Source organism: Neofelis nebulosa, chromosome X, assembly GCF_028018385.1.
Source record: "Neofelis nebulosa isolate mNeoNeb1 chromosome X, mNeoNeb1.pri, whole genome shotgun sequence".
Classification (NCBI taxonomy): domain Eukaryota; kingdom Metazoa; phylum Chordata; class Mammalia; order Carnivora; family Felidae; genus Neofelis; species Neofelis nebulosa.
This window is the reverse complement of record NC_080800.1, coordinates 51,590,007-51,604,615: the sequence shown is the minus strand read 5'-3', so window position 1 is coordinate 51,604,615 and position 14,609 is coordinate 51,590,007. Positions and strand designations below refer to the sequence as shown.

The 14,609-nt window shown below is 37.5% G+C and overlaps 1 protein-coding gene across 1 annotated transcript; it reads right to left on the bottom strand.

Annotated features, from left to right (window-relative positions):
• Nucleotides 1–239: 239 nt before the first annotated feature.
• LOC131502182 (zinc finger X-linked protein ZXDB-like) lies at nt 240–14,408 on the bottom strand. The gene is made up of 2 exons (XM_058712783.1): nt 11,901–14,408; nt 240–1,294 (listed from the first exon to the last, which is right to left on the bottom strand). The coding sequence occupies exons 1-2, from the start codon at nt 14,406–14,408 to the stop codon at nt 1,283–1,285; spliced, it is 2,520 nt and encodes an 839-aa protein (XP_058568766.1). The 3' UTR covers nt 240–1,282.
• Nucleotides 14,409–14,609: the final 201 nt, after the last annotated feature.

The window sequence follows — 14,609 nt, the reverse complement described above, 5'->3', positions numbered from 1 at the left end:
TCTCTAAAGTTAAGAGTCTATTTCTTGGTTTCCCTCTCTCTTTTTTTGGTCCCCTTGCTCATTTGTTTTGTTTCTTAAACACATATGAGTGAAATTGTATGGTATTTGTCTTTCTCTGACTGACTTATTTTGCTTAGCATAATACTCTCTAGTTCCATCCATGTCCTTGGAAATGGCAAGTTTTATATATATATATATATATATATATATATATATATATATATAATAAAATTATTAATTATATTATTATATAACTAATTATATAACAATATAATTCTATATGTTATATATAACTAATATATAGAATAATAATTATAATAACATATATAAATATATATAATCACATATTCTTTGTTCTTCATTTGGGCTCTTTCCATAATTTGGCCTATTCTACACAATGCTGCTATAAGCTTTGGAGTGCATGTATACCTTTGAATTAGTATGTTTGTATTCTTTGGGTAAATTCCATGTAGTGAAGTTACTAGACTGTAGGGTAGTTCTATCTTTAACTTTTTGAGGAACCTCCATATTATTTACCAGAGTGCTGTAACATTTTGCATTCCCACCAACATTGCAAGAGGGTTCCCCATTCTCCACATTTTCCCCAACATCTGTTGTTACTTATGTTGTTGATTTTAGTCATTCTGACAGGTATGAGGTGATATCTTGTTATAGTTTGGGTTTACTTTTTCCTGATGATAAGGGGTGTTGAGCATCTTGTGTCTGTTTGCCATCTGTATATCTTCTCTGTAGAAATGTCTCTTCATGCCTTTTGCCTATTATTAATTGGGTTATTTGTTTTGGGGTGTTTAGTTTTTTAAGTTCTTTACATATTTTGGATACTAGCCCTTTATTGGATATGTCATTTGCAAATACCTTTTCACATTCTGTAGGACTGTTTCCAGGCTTTAGGCCTTGCTGCTTACAAGAACTCACACAATTCAGCCCCCCTCATTTTCCTAGCCAATGACTATGGGAAAACATTCTCCTTGTGTATTGCCATGTGTGTTCCTCATTCTCTCACCCTTCTTTGTAAACATGATTCTCTCTCCTTTGCAGCACCCATGATAGGTTTCTCAACTAAACCATGTCTCCGCACTTCCTACTTTCTTCAATGTGGCCTCTTCTCTCACTCTAGTTGTGAAGCTTGTTCTGTCATTGTTCAGGTCGATTTATGGGGTATTTAGGATGATTTGATAGTTATATAATTGTGTTTGTGGGAGCAGGTGAGCCTATGGTTCTTCTATTCCACCACTATCTTCTTGGTCAAACAAAGTACACCTTAAAACAAACACTGTAACAAAAGACAAAAATGAACACTATATAATAATAATCGGGACAATCCACCAAGAATATATAACATAAATATTCACCCTACATAGGAGCATTGAATACATAAAACAATTAATAACAAACATAAAGGATCTAATCAATAATTATATAATAACAGGACTTTAACATCCCTTACATCAATGGACAGATCATTTAAACAGAAAATAGACAAGGCAAAATGGCTTTGAATGACACTGGACCAGATGGATCTAGTAGACATATTCAGAACAGTCTATCTTAAAGCAACAGAATGCACACTCTTTTCAAGTGCACATGGAACATTCTCCAGAATAAGATCATATAGTAGCCCACAAAACAAGCTTCAACAAATTCAAGAAAATCAAAATCATACCATGCTTTTCTCTGACTATAATTCTATGAAACTAGAAGTGAACCACAAGATAAAAATCTGGAAAGACAAGTACATGGAGGTTAAAGAACATCCTCCTAAACAGTGAATGGGTCAACCATGAAATCAAAGTAGAAATTTAAAAAATACATAGAAGCAAATAAAAGTGAAAGCAAAATGGTCCAAAATCTTTGAGATGCAGGAAAAAATGTCCTAAGAGGGAAATATATAACAAAACATGCTTACATCAAAAGCAAATGTCAAATAAACAATCTAACCTTACACCTAAAGGAGCTGGAAAAAGAACAATTAACAAAACCTAAGGCAAGCAGAGGGAAGTAAATAATAAATATCAGAGCATATTTCTGCTCTAATGATATAGCATTCTATACAGACAATAGAAAAGATCAATGATACCAGGAGCTCTTTCTTTGAAAAACTAAAAAAAGAAAAATGATAAAACCCTAGCCAGACTTAGCAAAAAGAAAAAAGACCCAAATAAATAAAATCACAAATGAGAGAGGATAAATAATAAATGACACTACAGAAATAAAATAATTATAAGATAATATTATGACAAAATACACGCCAACAAATTAGACAACCTGGAAGAAATGGATAAATTCCTAGAAATATATAAACCATCAAAACTGAAACATGAAAAAATAGAAACTTTGAACAGACTGATAGCCAGGAAATAAATTGAATCAATAGTCAAAAAAGCTCCCAAGAAACAAAAAACCAGGGCAAGATGGTTCAGAGGTGAATTCTACTAAACATTTAAGAAAGAGTTAATACCCTTTCATGTCAAACTATTCCAAAAAATTGAAAAGGAAGAAAAATTTACAAATTCATTCTATGAGGCCAGCATTACCCTGATACCAAAACCAGATAAACACACTACTAAAAAAGAGAACTATAGGTTCTCTCTGCATCCCTTAAGAACATAGATGCAAACATTCTCAATAACATACTAGCAAACCTAAGCCAACAACACATTAAAAAAAATCATTCATCACGATCAAGTAGGATTTATTCCTGGCCTAGAAGCATGGTTCAGTATCTTCAAATCAATCAACATTCTATACCACATTAATAAAGGAAAGGATAAGAACCATATGATCATTTCAATAGATGCAGGAAACCTATTTGACAAAGTACAACATCCATTCATGTTAAAAACCCTCAGCAGAGTAGGGTTAGAAGGAACAGCTCTGACCATGATAAAAGCCATATATGGAAAACCCACAGCTAATATCATTCTCAATGGGGAAAAACTGACACTCTGTCCCCTACAGTAAAGAACAAGACAGGGATGTCTACTCTCACCACTTTTATTTAACATAATACAGTAAGTCCTAGCCTCAGCAATCAGACAACAAAAAGAAATAAAAGGCAAAGTTGGTAAGGAATAAGTCAAATTTTCAGTATTTGCAAATGACATGACAATCTAAATGGAACACATGAAAGACACCATCAAAAAAGTGCTAGAACTGATAAACTGAATTCAGTAAACTTGCTGGGTACAAAATCAACATGCAGAAATCTGTTTCATTTCTATACACCACTAATGAAGCATCAGAAAGAGAAATTAAGGAATCAATCCCATTTAGAATTGCACAAAAATAATAAGACACTTAGGAATAACCTAACCAAAGACGTGAAAATCCTGTACTTTGAAAATTGTAAAACACTGATGAAAGAAATTGAAGATGAAACCCAGGAATGGAAAGACATCCCATGCTCGTGGATTGGGAGAACAAATATTGTTAAAATGTCTATACTACCCAAAGCAATCTAAGCTTTTAATGCAATTCCTATCAAAATACCAACAGCATTTTTCAGAGACCTAGAACAAATAATTTTAAATTTGTATGGAATTACAAAAGACCCTGAGTAGCCAAAGCAACCTTTAAAAAGAAAAGTAAAGCTACAGGCATCACAATTCTGAACTTCAAGTTATATTACAAAGCTTCATGATCAAAACAATATGGTACTGGCACAAAAACAGACACATAGATCAAAGAAAAAGAGCAGAAAATCCAGAAATAAACCCATAACTATATGGTCAATTAATCTTCAATAAATCAGATAAGAATATCCAATTAGAAAAAGTCTCTTCAACAAATGTTGTTGGGAAAATGACAGCAACATACAAAAGAATGAAATTGGGCCACTTTCTTACACAATACACACAAAAAAATTGAAAATGGATTAAAACCTAAAATGTGAAACCTTAAATCACAAAAATTCTAGAAGAGAACCCAGGCAATAACTTGCTTTATATAGGCCATAGCAACTTCTTTGTATGTCTCCTGAGGCAAGGGAAGCAAACGTAAATATAAACTACTGGGACTTTGTCAAGATAACAACCTTCTGTAAAGGGAAGGCAACAATCGCCTAAACTAAAATGCAACCTATGGCATGGGAGAAGATATTTGCAAATGACATATCTGATAAAAAGTTAGTATTCAATATATAATTTTCAAAAAAACTCCATAAAACTGAACTCCCTAAAAACTAATAATACACTTCAAAGAATATTTGAAGTAGAAATAGTTAAAAGCACCAACTACCAAAATTATCTGTCATATGAAATAATCAATGGAATCTAGTTTGAGCACATTTGGACATTTCAGAGGCAGGGCCTAAATTTGGAAAAGTTTTCACTTTTACTATCTTCCTGAAACGTCTGAAAGCCAGATGGCATTAGACAGATGACCAATGTTGCAATAATATCTATTTGAAATTTTCATATGACTAACTTATATTGTAAAATACTGGTCATATTCTAAAATTGCCATTGTGCTTTTATCCAGATACTGTCAATCAAAGACACTTGGAAAAGCCAAAACACTTGGCTATAGAACAAAATTAACCTCTTTTTCTGTTGTTGTTTCAATTTTATTTTCTCATTCCCATTTTGGGATGAATCTTCAATGATTTTTGTAAATCCAGGTACCATTTTATCTTTGAAGTATTTTTGCCCCAAAAGAGATCTAAGATCTTGAAGGGCAATCAGAATCACTATGCAAAAAAAAAAAAAAATCGTATGCAATGAGTTTTTACAATACTCAGTAGATCTAAGCAGTGAAAAGGACTATCCAATGCCTATTATCAAACTTGAATTTAATAAAAGTCAACCAAATTTTTAGGGTCTCATCTAAAGATTCAGCGTTGTAGATAGTCTTCTAAATGGACTATAATATGCTCTAAAATATGCTAGATTAATCAGCAAAATTGTTAAGTACAAAATCTGATTTAGTAACAAAATGAATTTCTTTTTTCTCCCTGATGAATTTCCTGCATTCCTTCCCATAAACTCTGTTATCCAGGAAAATAGTAGAGCTAGCCTAGATTTCTGCATTTTCAACAGAGCCAAATTTCTCGTTATAATTATAATCACTTATTTTAACAATGTTCCCAAGTCCTATTGCTTTCTAAGTACATAAACAACAGTAACATACCCAAGCAGGAAAGTCCTTAAATAACAAATAGAGAAAAACAAGTTTTACCTAATCAAGAACACTTTGAGAAGTGAGACAATAAAATATATGACTTATCTCTTTTTTGTCTCTTAGTATATCAGGGCATCTGATACAATTCTTATTGATACTTTTGATAATTAACAATAAAGTAATAATTGGCTCTAAGAAGCACAGAAACATAAGGTAGCATTATGAGGAAAAATGTTGAATTTCTTAGAAACACCAAGTGCTAAGTTTGGCATTAACTAGAATGCCAACATTCATTGAGAGGAAAAAAAAATACTCATTCCATCCAGCAGCACATATTCTAAAATTGGAACTAGCCTAGAATAAACTGCTGCTCTATTCACTGAGTCATTGCCTGTGGAATTTCCATTTCAGCTCACTATTTAGGTTGATTTCCTCATAAACAGACATGTGACCAGCTACTTTCTTCCACATCCAGCATAATGGAATCTCAGACTTACTGCAGCATAAATGGGGAAGGGAAATAGGTCTTGATAAATATTAATAATTTTTTTATTTTATCCCAAAGAAATAATTACTTTCTAATTAAAGCCTGTGGATTTTTTGTTTCAGAATATTGTTTTCTTTTGTGTCTAATATGAGGAAATTTTATTTAGCTTAATACTATTTACATGCTAGTTTTCTCATTTGAAAATATACGTCTTATATAGTTTCAAAATATCACTTTCAGATATATATGTATGTATGAATGTATGTGTGTATGTGTGTATGAGTGTGTGTTTATGTGTGTGTGAACACTTCCCACATCCAGGATTCTAATCTAGAATAATTAAAAATAAAGCAAAATTAAAAATTTATTTCCCAAAGGATTTTTATTTAAGCTACCATTCAAAAGTCTGTGTAAATTTTAATTTAGGATAGTTTACTCTAATTGCTGCATCCCAGATTAAATTTTAGATTCTTAGAATTTCTTGAAACAGCTTTTGATAATCGGTGCTTTGAGTTTTTCCTCATCACTATAACCCATACTCTGGGAATGACAACTGCTATTCTATTTAAATCCGTATTATTCCAAAATGTAACCATTTAGAGATCGATTATTTTTTAATTTTTTTGTCTATAACATAATGTGTGTGAGCACAAGGACAGAATTTGTCAAATATGTGCTCAAAAATACTTGTTTGAATGAATTAAGTATACTTTTGTGTTATAATTCATAGTGTTTCACACAAAATAAGCACTCAATAATCGTCAGATGCTTAATAAACTGGTAACAAATAGAGATATTACTAAGAGATTCACACCTTATTAGTGTTCTTAAGAATCATCGACTACTCTCTGTAGTAAGGATTATTTCAACTAATTTTTTTTTCTTTTTAAAATTTTTTAATGTTTATTTAGAGAGACAGCATAAACAGCGGAGAGGTAGGAAGAGAGGGAGACACAGAACCCATAGCAAGCTCCAGGCTTTGTGCTGTCAGCACAGAGCTGTATCCGAGGCTTGAACCCATGAACCGGGAGATCATGACCTGAGCCTAAATTTGCCAGTTAACCAACTAACCCAGGCGCCCCTCAACTATTTTTTTTTTTAAAGAGAGAGTGTACACATGCATGTGAGCAGGGGAGGAGCAGAGAGAGGGGAAAAGAGAGAATCCCAAGTAGGCTCTGTGCCATCAGCGCAGAGTCCAATGCAGGCTTGTTCCCAAGAGCTGTGAGATCACAACCTGAGCCAAAATCAATAGTCAGACATTTAACCAACTGAGCCACACAGGTGCCCCACAATTATTTTTTAAATGTCTTATTTATTCTCTCCTTTTCTTATTTACCTTTATTAATATTTATGTTGAAAACAATAAACATGGATCAAAGAAATACAACAAAATGTGATCAATGTGTCTGGTGGTAGGAGACTTGTGGAGGCTTACTTTTAATCATAGAAATAAAATATTTTAAAAAGTGATGTTATATAAAAAGAAAAAAAAGAGTCATTGTCTGTTTAGTTTAAAATACTGGATTATTTTTCGTGGGCCAAGTGACAGAAATGTGTCTTCCAGGTCCATAAATATCAATAGAAAACTGGAATGAAATGAAGTGTTCTGTTGAAAATGTATGATAGAAAATTCACCATCAAAAAATGTAATCACTGAGTAGTTATTTGTGCTACTTATTTACTCTCACTTTTTCCTTGGACCCCATTCCTTCTGAGTTATCACCATTAGTGGTAAGGGTAACAATAAAAAGGACAACCTATGTTAGGGTATATGGATAACAGAGAATATGATTCTTGTGACTGAGTTCTCACACCATATCAGTCAATGTTAGTTTTAGATAATCCTAGCCCTGTCTCTTGCAATCTGAGAACAATACAGGTAAAACTTAATCTAACAAGGTTTCTGTTGAGTAGTTATCAAAATCGATGACTAAACAGAATCTCCTAAATTATGGAGAAATTATTTATTATATTACTAAATACCACATAAAATATGTGTTAAATATCCAAAGTAGTGAAGACAGTATGCTCATTTTGATGCAAAGTTGAAGAGGCCTGTAAATACTCAATGGCAAACAAAAATATAAACATTAAATGTGAATCTGAGAATATTTGAAGGAGCCAAGGAAAATGAAATGGCCCCCACTGCCTAATACTGTGCATAATCCACAATATGTACAGTTTACAGTATAGTAACTATGATCTCTCACTTCTTCATGAATTAAACATGCCCTAATCATCTTTTCATACGTACTCCTGAAAGATTTCAACCCTTCTCATTCATGACTAATAAAATGTAATTTTTACAGCCTCCAAGAAATCCTTAGAGTCATTTCTGCTCTTGCTTTCTTTTTCTGATTGATGTCTCATATATTCAGTGAGTCACCAAGTTATATCTGTTACCTCAACTTGGAAATATCTCCAATATCTCTCACTTCCTGCCATGATTCCACTTCCAAGTCCTTATCACAGCACCCTGAAATTATTTTACAATAAACTCTTACATGATCTTATATCCCCCCATCAAATCCACATTGTATATTTCTACTATATTAAACTTTCTATATGTTTATCATTTGACTTCCCTTCTTAAATATCTTCACTGGCTCTAAACCATGTCCAGAATAAAGTCCTATCTGCTATGACTGATTTCACAGCTCTTAGAGTTAGGCTCCATACTGGTAGTCTAACCCTACTACCCAGAACTTACCAAACATAAGCCCTGCACGTCAACTAGGTGGTCTTTCCCAGTGTTGTGTAGCCTATTTCATTTCACATTCTTTCCTGGGTTTTTCTCCCTGGCTAGAATTCATCTACTCTCTTCTCAACATAACTAAATCTAACCATCCATTAAAGCATAGCTACTGCCCCTTCTTTTCCTCCAAGCCATTAATTTGGTGTCTGAAAGGATGCTTCCTGGTATTGTTTAGTTGTGACATGTTTATTATGTGAGTTCTTACGCCCTCTCCAAAATTAAGATGTGGCTTACATTTTACTCCTCTTATCAATATTCCTAGTACTCTACCTTGTATGTTGTATGTAGTCAGTAAGTAAACTTGAAATATACAATGAGATCCCCAGTTTAAAAACTGTTACCAAAGGCCCTGTCAATAGAGATTTGACAAATATAAAAATTCATTTGTAGCATGTGCTTTGCTTTTTAGATGTAGTTGTGTTTTGACACAGAGCTTAATATGTTCTATAAGTCCCCCACACATTTTATTTTTTTTTTAAATTGCTAAGAAAATCCTTTGTTCAAAAGCTATATATACACACAAATTTCAGCTCAGTCTTATATTTTAATTATCACTTATTTTGAGTAAGCATCCAGTGGATCTGTTTGGTATCAATAATTACTAAGGGATTATGAGTATTCCCAAAAAGGGAGTTAATCATTATTTTATCTGGAATCAAGGAATAGTCATAAATAATACCATTATACCAAATTCTTCTCTTATTTTTCCTGGATGGAAATATGAAGACTTAATCCAAAAAGAAAAGTGATCCTCATATTCTGTGGAGTTTCACTTCTAGTAAAGACTTTCAATTATGTAATACCATAATGAAATAATGGTAAAAATGTCAAGATTAACATATTTTAACTCATGATGAACACGTTCAACAGAGTCCCCTAGATGTAAACTTTTCTGAAAAGCATTTTGTTACTATTTTTTTCAATTGGAGAGTCCCCTAAATGTAAACCTTTCTGAAAAGCATTTTGTTACTGTTTTTTCAATTGGCAAAATTTTCATAAACCAAGTACTGAAGAGTCAAGTAAAGAAAATGAGAGAACATTGAATTATGTCCCATTATTTTTTTAAATGGCATCTTTATGCCAACACTAACAGAAATAGCCATTGTGTTGGTAGTTGTACTTCTAACTGTAATGTCATGCCGTTTTCACCATGATGCTGGGAAAATGATATTGAAAGAGTAATCTTTTGAACAAACAGATTGAAGGGAACTGTGTGACCCTACAAACAATTATAAGATTATTTATCTTCAAGAAACGTAAAATTTGTCTTTAAAAATTCCACAGAATAGTTTTTAATAAAGGGACAGAGTATTGAGGGATTAAAGGAACAAAGTGAAATAATTTTAAAACATTCTTTTGTTTACATATCTTAACAGATGCCTACACCTTGCATGTTTACATCAGGCGTCTACATTCCTATCTGTAGGAAAAGAAGAAAAATCTGTTTAAGAGGACTTAACTAATGACAACGCATTGCCAAAATGGACTTAAAATTCTTCCAAAGTGCTGAGGGAGAACTGTTAAATGATTAGAAACAATCATACTCTGACCACTTCTTTGAATTACAAATTTATGTATATACTTCTTGCTTTTTCACTGAATGGGCACAACCAATTTCAAAAACAGAAAGATAATACAGTTGCATTTCAAAGTGGCAAATTATAAAGTGTACTGCCAAAGTGCTATACTTGTCATCCACAAACATCTACATGCAAGCAGTACTGGGTTAGAATGTTTCAGGGCAACTAATAGTGTTTGCTAGCAGAACAACATGGTGAAAAAACACAGAAAAGTAAAAGAACATGTCTCACAAAAACCTTACATAAAAATATCCTCTTATCATTTGATTTATATAGAAACACACTATAATTTCTTAGTAGACATTCAGACCTGCAGTAAATATTGTGACTGAAAAATGGGCCATGAGGGGAATGGCTGAGATATGGTGACCATGAAAATGACCCATCTAATTAAAATTTTAAAAGAGGAGATCATGACAAGGAACTATATGCACTTGTTAGAGAAGAGGTTGGAGAGAGAGTAGAGCTGGCAGAAAGGAACAGACAGCAATTAAGGTAGAACAGAAAAAGTAGTTATAAACAAATGAAACTCAGAAGAATAACATGGGAGTTGATATATATATATATACATATATATACATATATATATACACACACATATATATATGTATATAAATTCACTTTTAATGTGAGTTAGGTAAATTTTAATATGAATTATAGTTAAAACTTTATCCCAACTATCTCACAATATTGTGAGGCTCAAATATAAGTTGTGAAAGTGCTGCATAAACTTTAAAATGCTATACTCGTGTAAGACTGATTATATTTACTCAAAATGCAAATGAACCTCTCATTCCAACTCAGGAAGAAGGCAAGCAAACTGCTCTCTGGGACACAGAGGGAGAAAATGTCACTCTGATCTGTTCCCAGATTTTCTTGGAATCACAGGCTCTATATATTTACTCCATGGGCTGGCTTTGAATGCAGAGCAAAGATACTGTAATTCGGACAAACGGACCTGGAGGCAACATTACATAAGAATTGTATAGAGAAAAATCCTTCTGAATCTGTGGAAGAAAGATATTCCATTTCCTGCTTCTTATTGTTCATAAACCTTTACTGCCTGCACACGTCATTTGATTATGCTAATTTCTCTTTTAGGAAGGAACTAGAGGGGCAGGAAAAGTGATAAAGATTCACCAAAGCATGCCAAAACAGAATATTTCCCCCCAAAAACTAACTCCTGGGATAGAAAAATAAGTCTAAAATGCATATCAGGTAGGTATACATTACAATGACCATTTTACAGCAGGGAACTGAGGTTTAGTGATGCTAAATGACTTACTTAAGGCCACTTACTCAACACCACAAAGTCAAAATTTCTGGGTCTGAGTCTCATCAAAGCTCTGCCACAACATAACCTTCCATAACAAAAAAAAAAAAGAGAGAGAGAGAGAGAGAGAAAGAAAGAAAGAAAAAGAAAGAGAGAGAAAAAGAAAGAAACTAGAAGGGTGAGGAGGTAAAAAGAACCAACCCATATTTTTAGGTTTCTTTTTTTAAGCTCTATCACTAGATTTTAGAAATATTCTGACATTCTGTAAAATTTCCATTGAAATTTTAAAGTTGAATGTCAGTTCACATTCTTTGATCATTAACTCTCAATGCATTTTCATTACATTAGAAGCACATGCAATAGAAAGAGCACAAAATCATGAAAACACACAGTTGAAAAATCTTAGAAATAATCTATTCAAACCACCTCATTTTATAAATAAGCAAGTTAAGGCTCAGATTGGTTAAGTGACTTGCTCAGGGTCACACAACTTGTCAGTTCCAGAGTCAAGATCAGAATTTAAATTTCCCAACTTATAGCCTCGGGATTTGTTCCTTTCCAAACCTGTTAGAAAGGGCTGCATTTAAACATTTAGTCCAGAATATCCTTAAAATTGAGTGTAATTAACAAAGGTAAGCCATGTGGCAAGGAATTACTAGTTCATACCAAAAATGAGCTGCCAGTCACTGTAATAAGATCTGTTTCTTTCTGAGAACCATGGTTTCCTGCTGGATTGGAAAATCCAAACTGGGTTTCTTCCTCCTGTCCAAAGAAGTCAGAGTCAGGATGTACATTCCATTCTGCTTTGGTTGGCATCAGTAGTTCTGAGACACTGTTTTCACAAAGGGTGCTGGAAGGAGTCAGAGAATCTGTGTCCACTGTTAGCTTGCTGCTGGGCGTCAAAGCTTGGGGTTCTTGACTCGAGTTTTTCATAGCCAAAGGGCCCAGAGATGCCAATGGCCCCACACTTAGACTTGAGGCATCATCCATATCTAAGGGACTCTGCTGAAAACCAGAGGCTGTTGTTCCAAAAAAGAGAGAGGTATCCAGACTTTGGGGAAGGTCACTGGTGGCCATCAAGGTCCGAGGGTCCACAGCCTGCCCTAAGGAATTATTATTATTAGCAGGGAGGTTCCCTGCCAGAGTTGAACTCACAGAAGCCACATCAATAGTCAAGATTCCAGAGTTCACCAGTGCTGTGTCCAACACTGCAGCAGAACTACTGCCAGGCACATCAGAGAAGAGAGACACTAGCTCTGCATCATTGAGATCACTCTGTCCCTGGCTGGTAAGTTCACTGCTGGGTGTAAGAGAATTTGCAGCTTCCAGCTGAGCTAAGAGATCCTGGCTGAGGTTGTGCCTTTTGGCCATGTGGGTCTTCATGCTGTGCTTGGATGTGAAAAGTTTATTACAAGTAGAGACTGGGCAACGGCGTTTCCAAGTGTCCACATCCTGCAAGTGTTTCTTGGAGTGAATGTAGAGACTACTGCGAGCAGAGAACCTGGCACAGCAGCCTTCCACAGGGCACACAAAAGGCTTTGTGCCCAGGTGGGTTATGCTGTGGCCTTTCAGGTGCTCGGCCCTCGTGAAAGATTTCCCACAGCCTTCCACAGGACACATGAACCTCCGGTCATCATCGTGCTTCCTTTTGTGCCTTAAGAGTTTGGACATGCTGGTGAAGTTCCAGCCACAGCCGTCAAAGTCACAAAGGAAAGGTCTCTCACCTGTGTGGCTCCGCAGGTGAATTTTCAGGCGACAAGCCTTGTCGTACTGTTTGCTGCATCCAGGAAAAGAGCAGGAGAAGAGTTCCTGTTCCCTGAAGTGGGCACGGTTATGGGAAAACAGGGCACTCACTGTGATAAACGTCTTCTTGCAGCCGGAAAACGCGCACTGATAGGGCCTCTCGGGCTCGAAATGGCTGCGTTGGTGGGCGCTGAGTTTGGCCTGTGTAGGGAAGCTCTCCTCGCACACCTCGCACTTGAATGAGTTCTCCTGCTCATGGCCCTTCATGTGTGCCTTAAGGTTATACACTGTGGTGAAGCTCTTGCCACAGCCCTCCGCAGGGCAGCCAAAGGGCCGAAGTTTGTCGTGAGACTGCAGGTGCCTCTTGAGCTTGTAGGAGGTGGTGAAAGTCCAGCCGCAGCCGCCCAGGGGGCACTTGAAGGGCCGCTGGCCCTGGCTACTGCTGTGAGTCAGCAGGTGCACCTTCAGCTGGTGCTTCTTGGCAAAGGTTTGTCCGCACTGGGCCTCGGGACACAGGTACAGCACCACCCCGGGGCCCGGGCCCAGCGGCCTGCGGGGGCTCTGGGCTGCGAGCTGGCTCTCTGCCTCCTCCTCAGGCGCCGGGGCAGACACCGGTTCAGCCGGTTCGGCCAGCAGGAGGTCGGGCGGCAGCTCGGGGCAGTCGCTGGGCTGCGCTGCGTGTGGGATCCCAGTTTGGTGAGCCATCAGACCCCCAGGCTGAGGGGCAGGTGCGACCCCAGGCTCCCAGGCTGGCGGCGGGGGCGTGGCAAGGGTGAGGACACCATTCTCAAAGCGCAAAAGCAGGTTTTGGTTGTGGATGGTGATAGTGCTCGCGAAGGCCACGGCGGGTCCCAGGCCTGGGGCGGGGACCGGGGTTGGGGCTTGGGCCGGGGGTGGGGCGGGGACCGCAGACTGGCAGTGGGGGCCTAGCGCCGGTCGCCCAAGTGGGTTCCCGCCACTCTCACCCTTCTGGAGCTGTGGGCCAGACTGGGCCTCCTCCCTTCCTACAGGCCCTGAGGCCTGGCGGGCTTCCGAGGTCTCCACATCACCACCCACTGGGTCCAGCAGCACCAGGAAAAGGTCATCGCCGTCGCCGCTGCCGCCACCGCCGCCAGCGTAATCTGGCCTGGGCGCCAACGGGCTGGGGCCTGAGCCCCGTGAGGCCGCGCGGGCCTCCTCGCACCCCCTCTCGGGACCGCCATCTTGGAGGCCCCGGAGCAGCAGGAGTCGGCGCGCGGGGACCTGGCCAGCCCACGGGTCAGGGCCTCTGTGGACCCGGGTGCCGCCCGCGGGGATGCCAGCACCCTCGCTCTGTCGCGTCCCGGTAGCTGGGAGCAGCCTTGGGCTTTCCATCTCAGCGTCCGTGAGGCTCCGCGGGAACCAGAGCAGAGGAGGAGGAGCGACCCCGCCCCCTGCCGCGGGCCTGAACATGTTCCTGAAAGGAAAAAAAAATGTGCAGTGCGCAGAAACTGGCCCTATCAGATATTAAAACGTGTTTAACGACACAGTGATTTAAATATTCTGGTACTGGGTCTCTGGAACAGAACAGAAAGTCCAGAGGCAGAGCCTGGTGTGCATAAATAAGTTCTACATTCAATATTTGTAGGCAATCAGGGTCTTCCCAGATAATGA

What these genes read in the sequence shown, in the direction of transcription:
- LOC131502182 (XM_058712783.1), bottom strand. Translation starts at nt 14,408, where the DNA reads ATGTTCAGGCCCGCGGCAGGGGGCGGGGTCGCTCCTCCTCCTCTGCTC.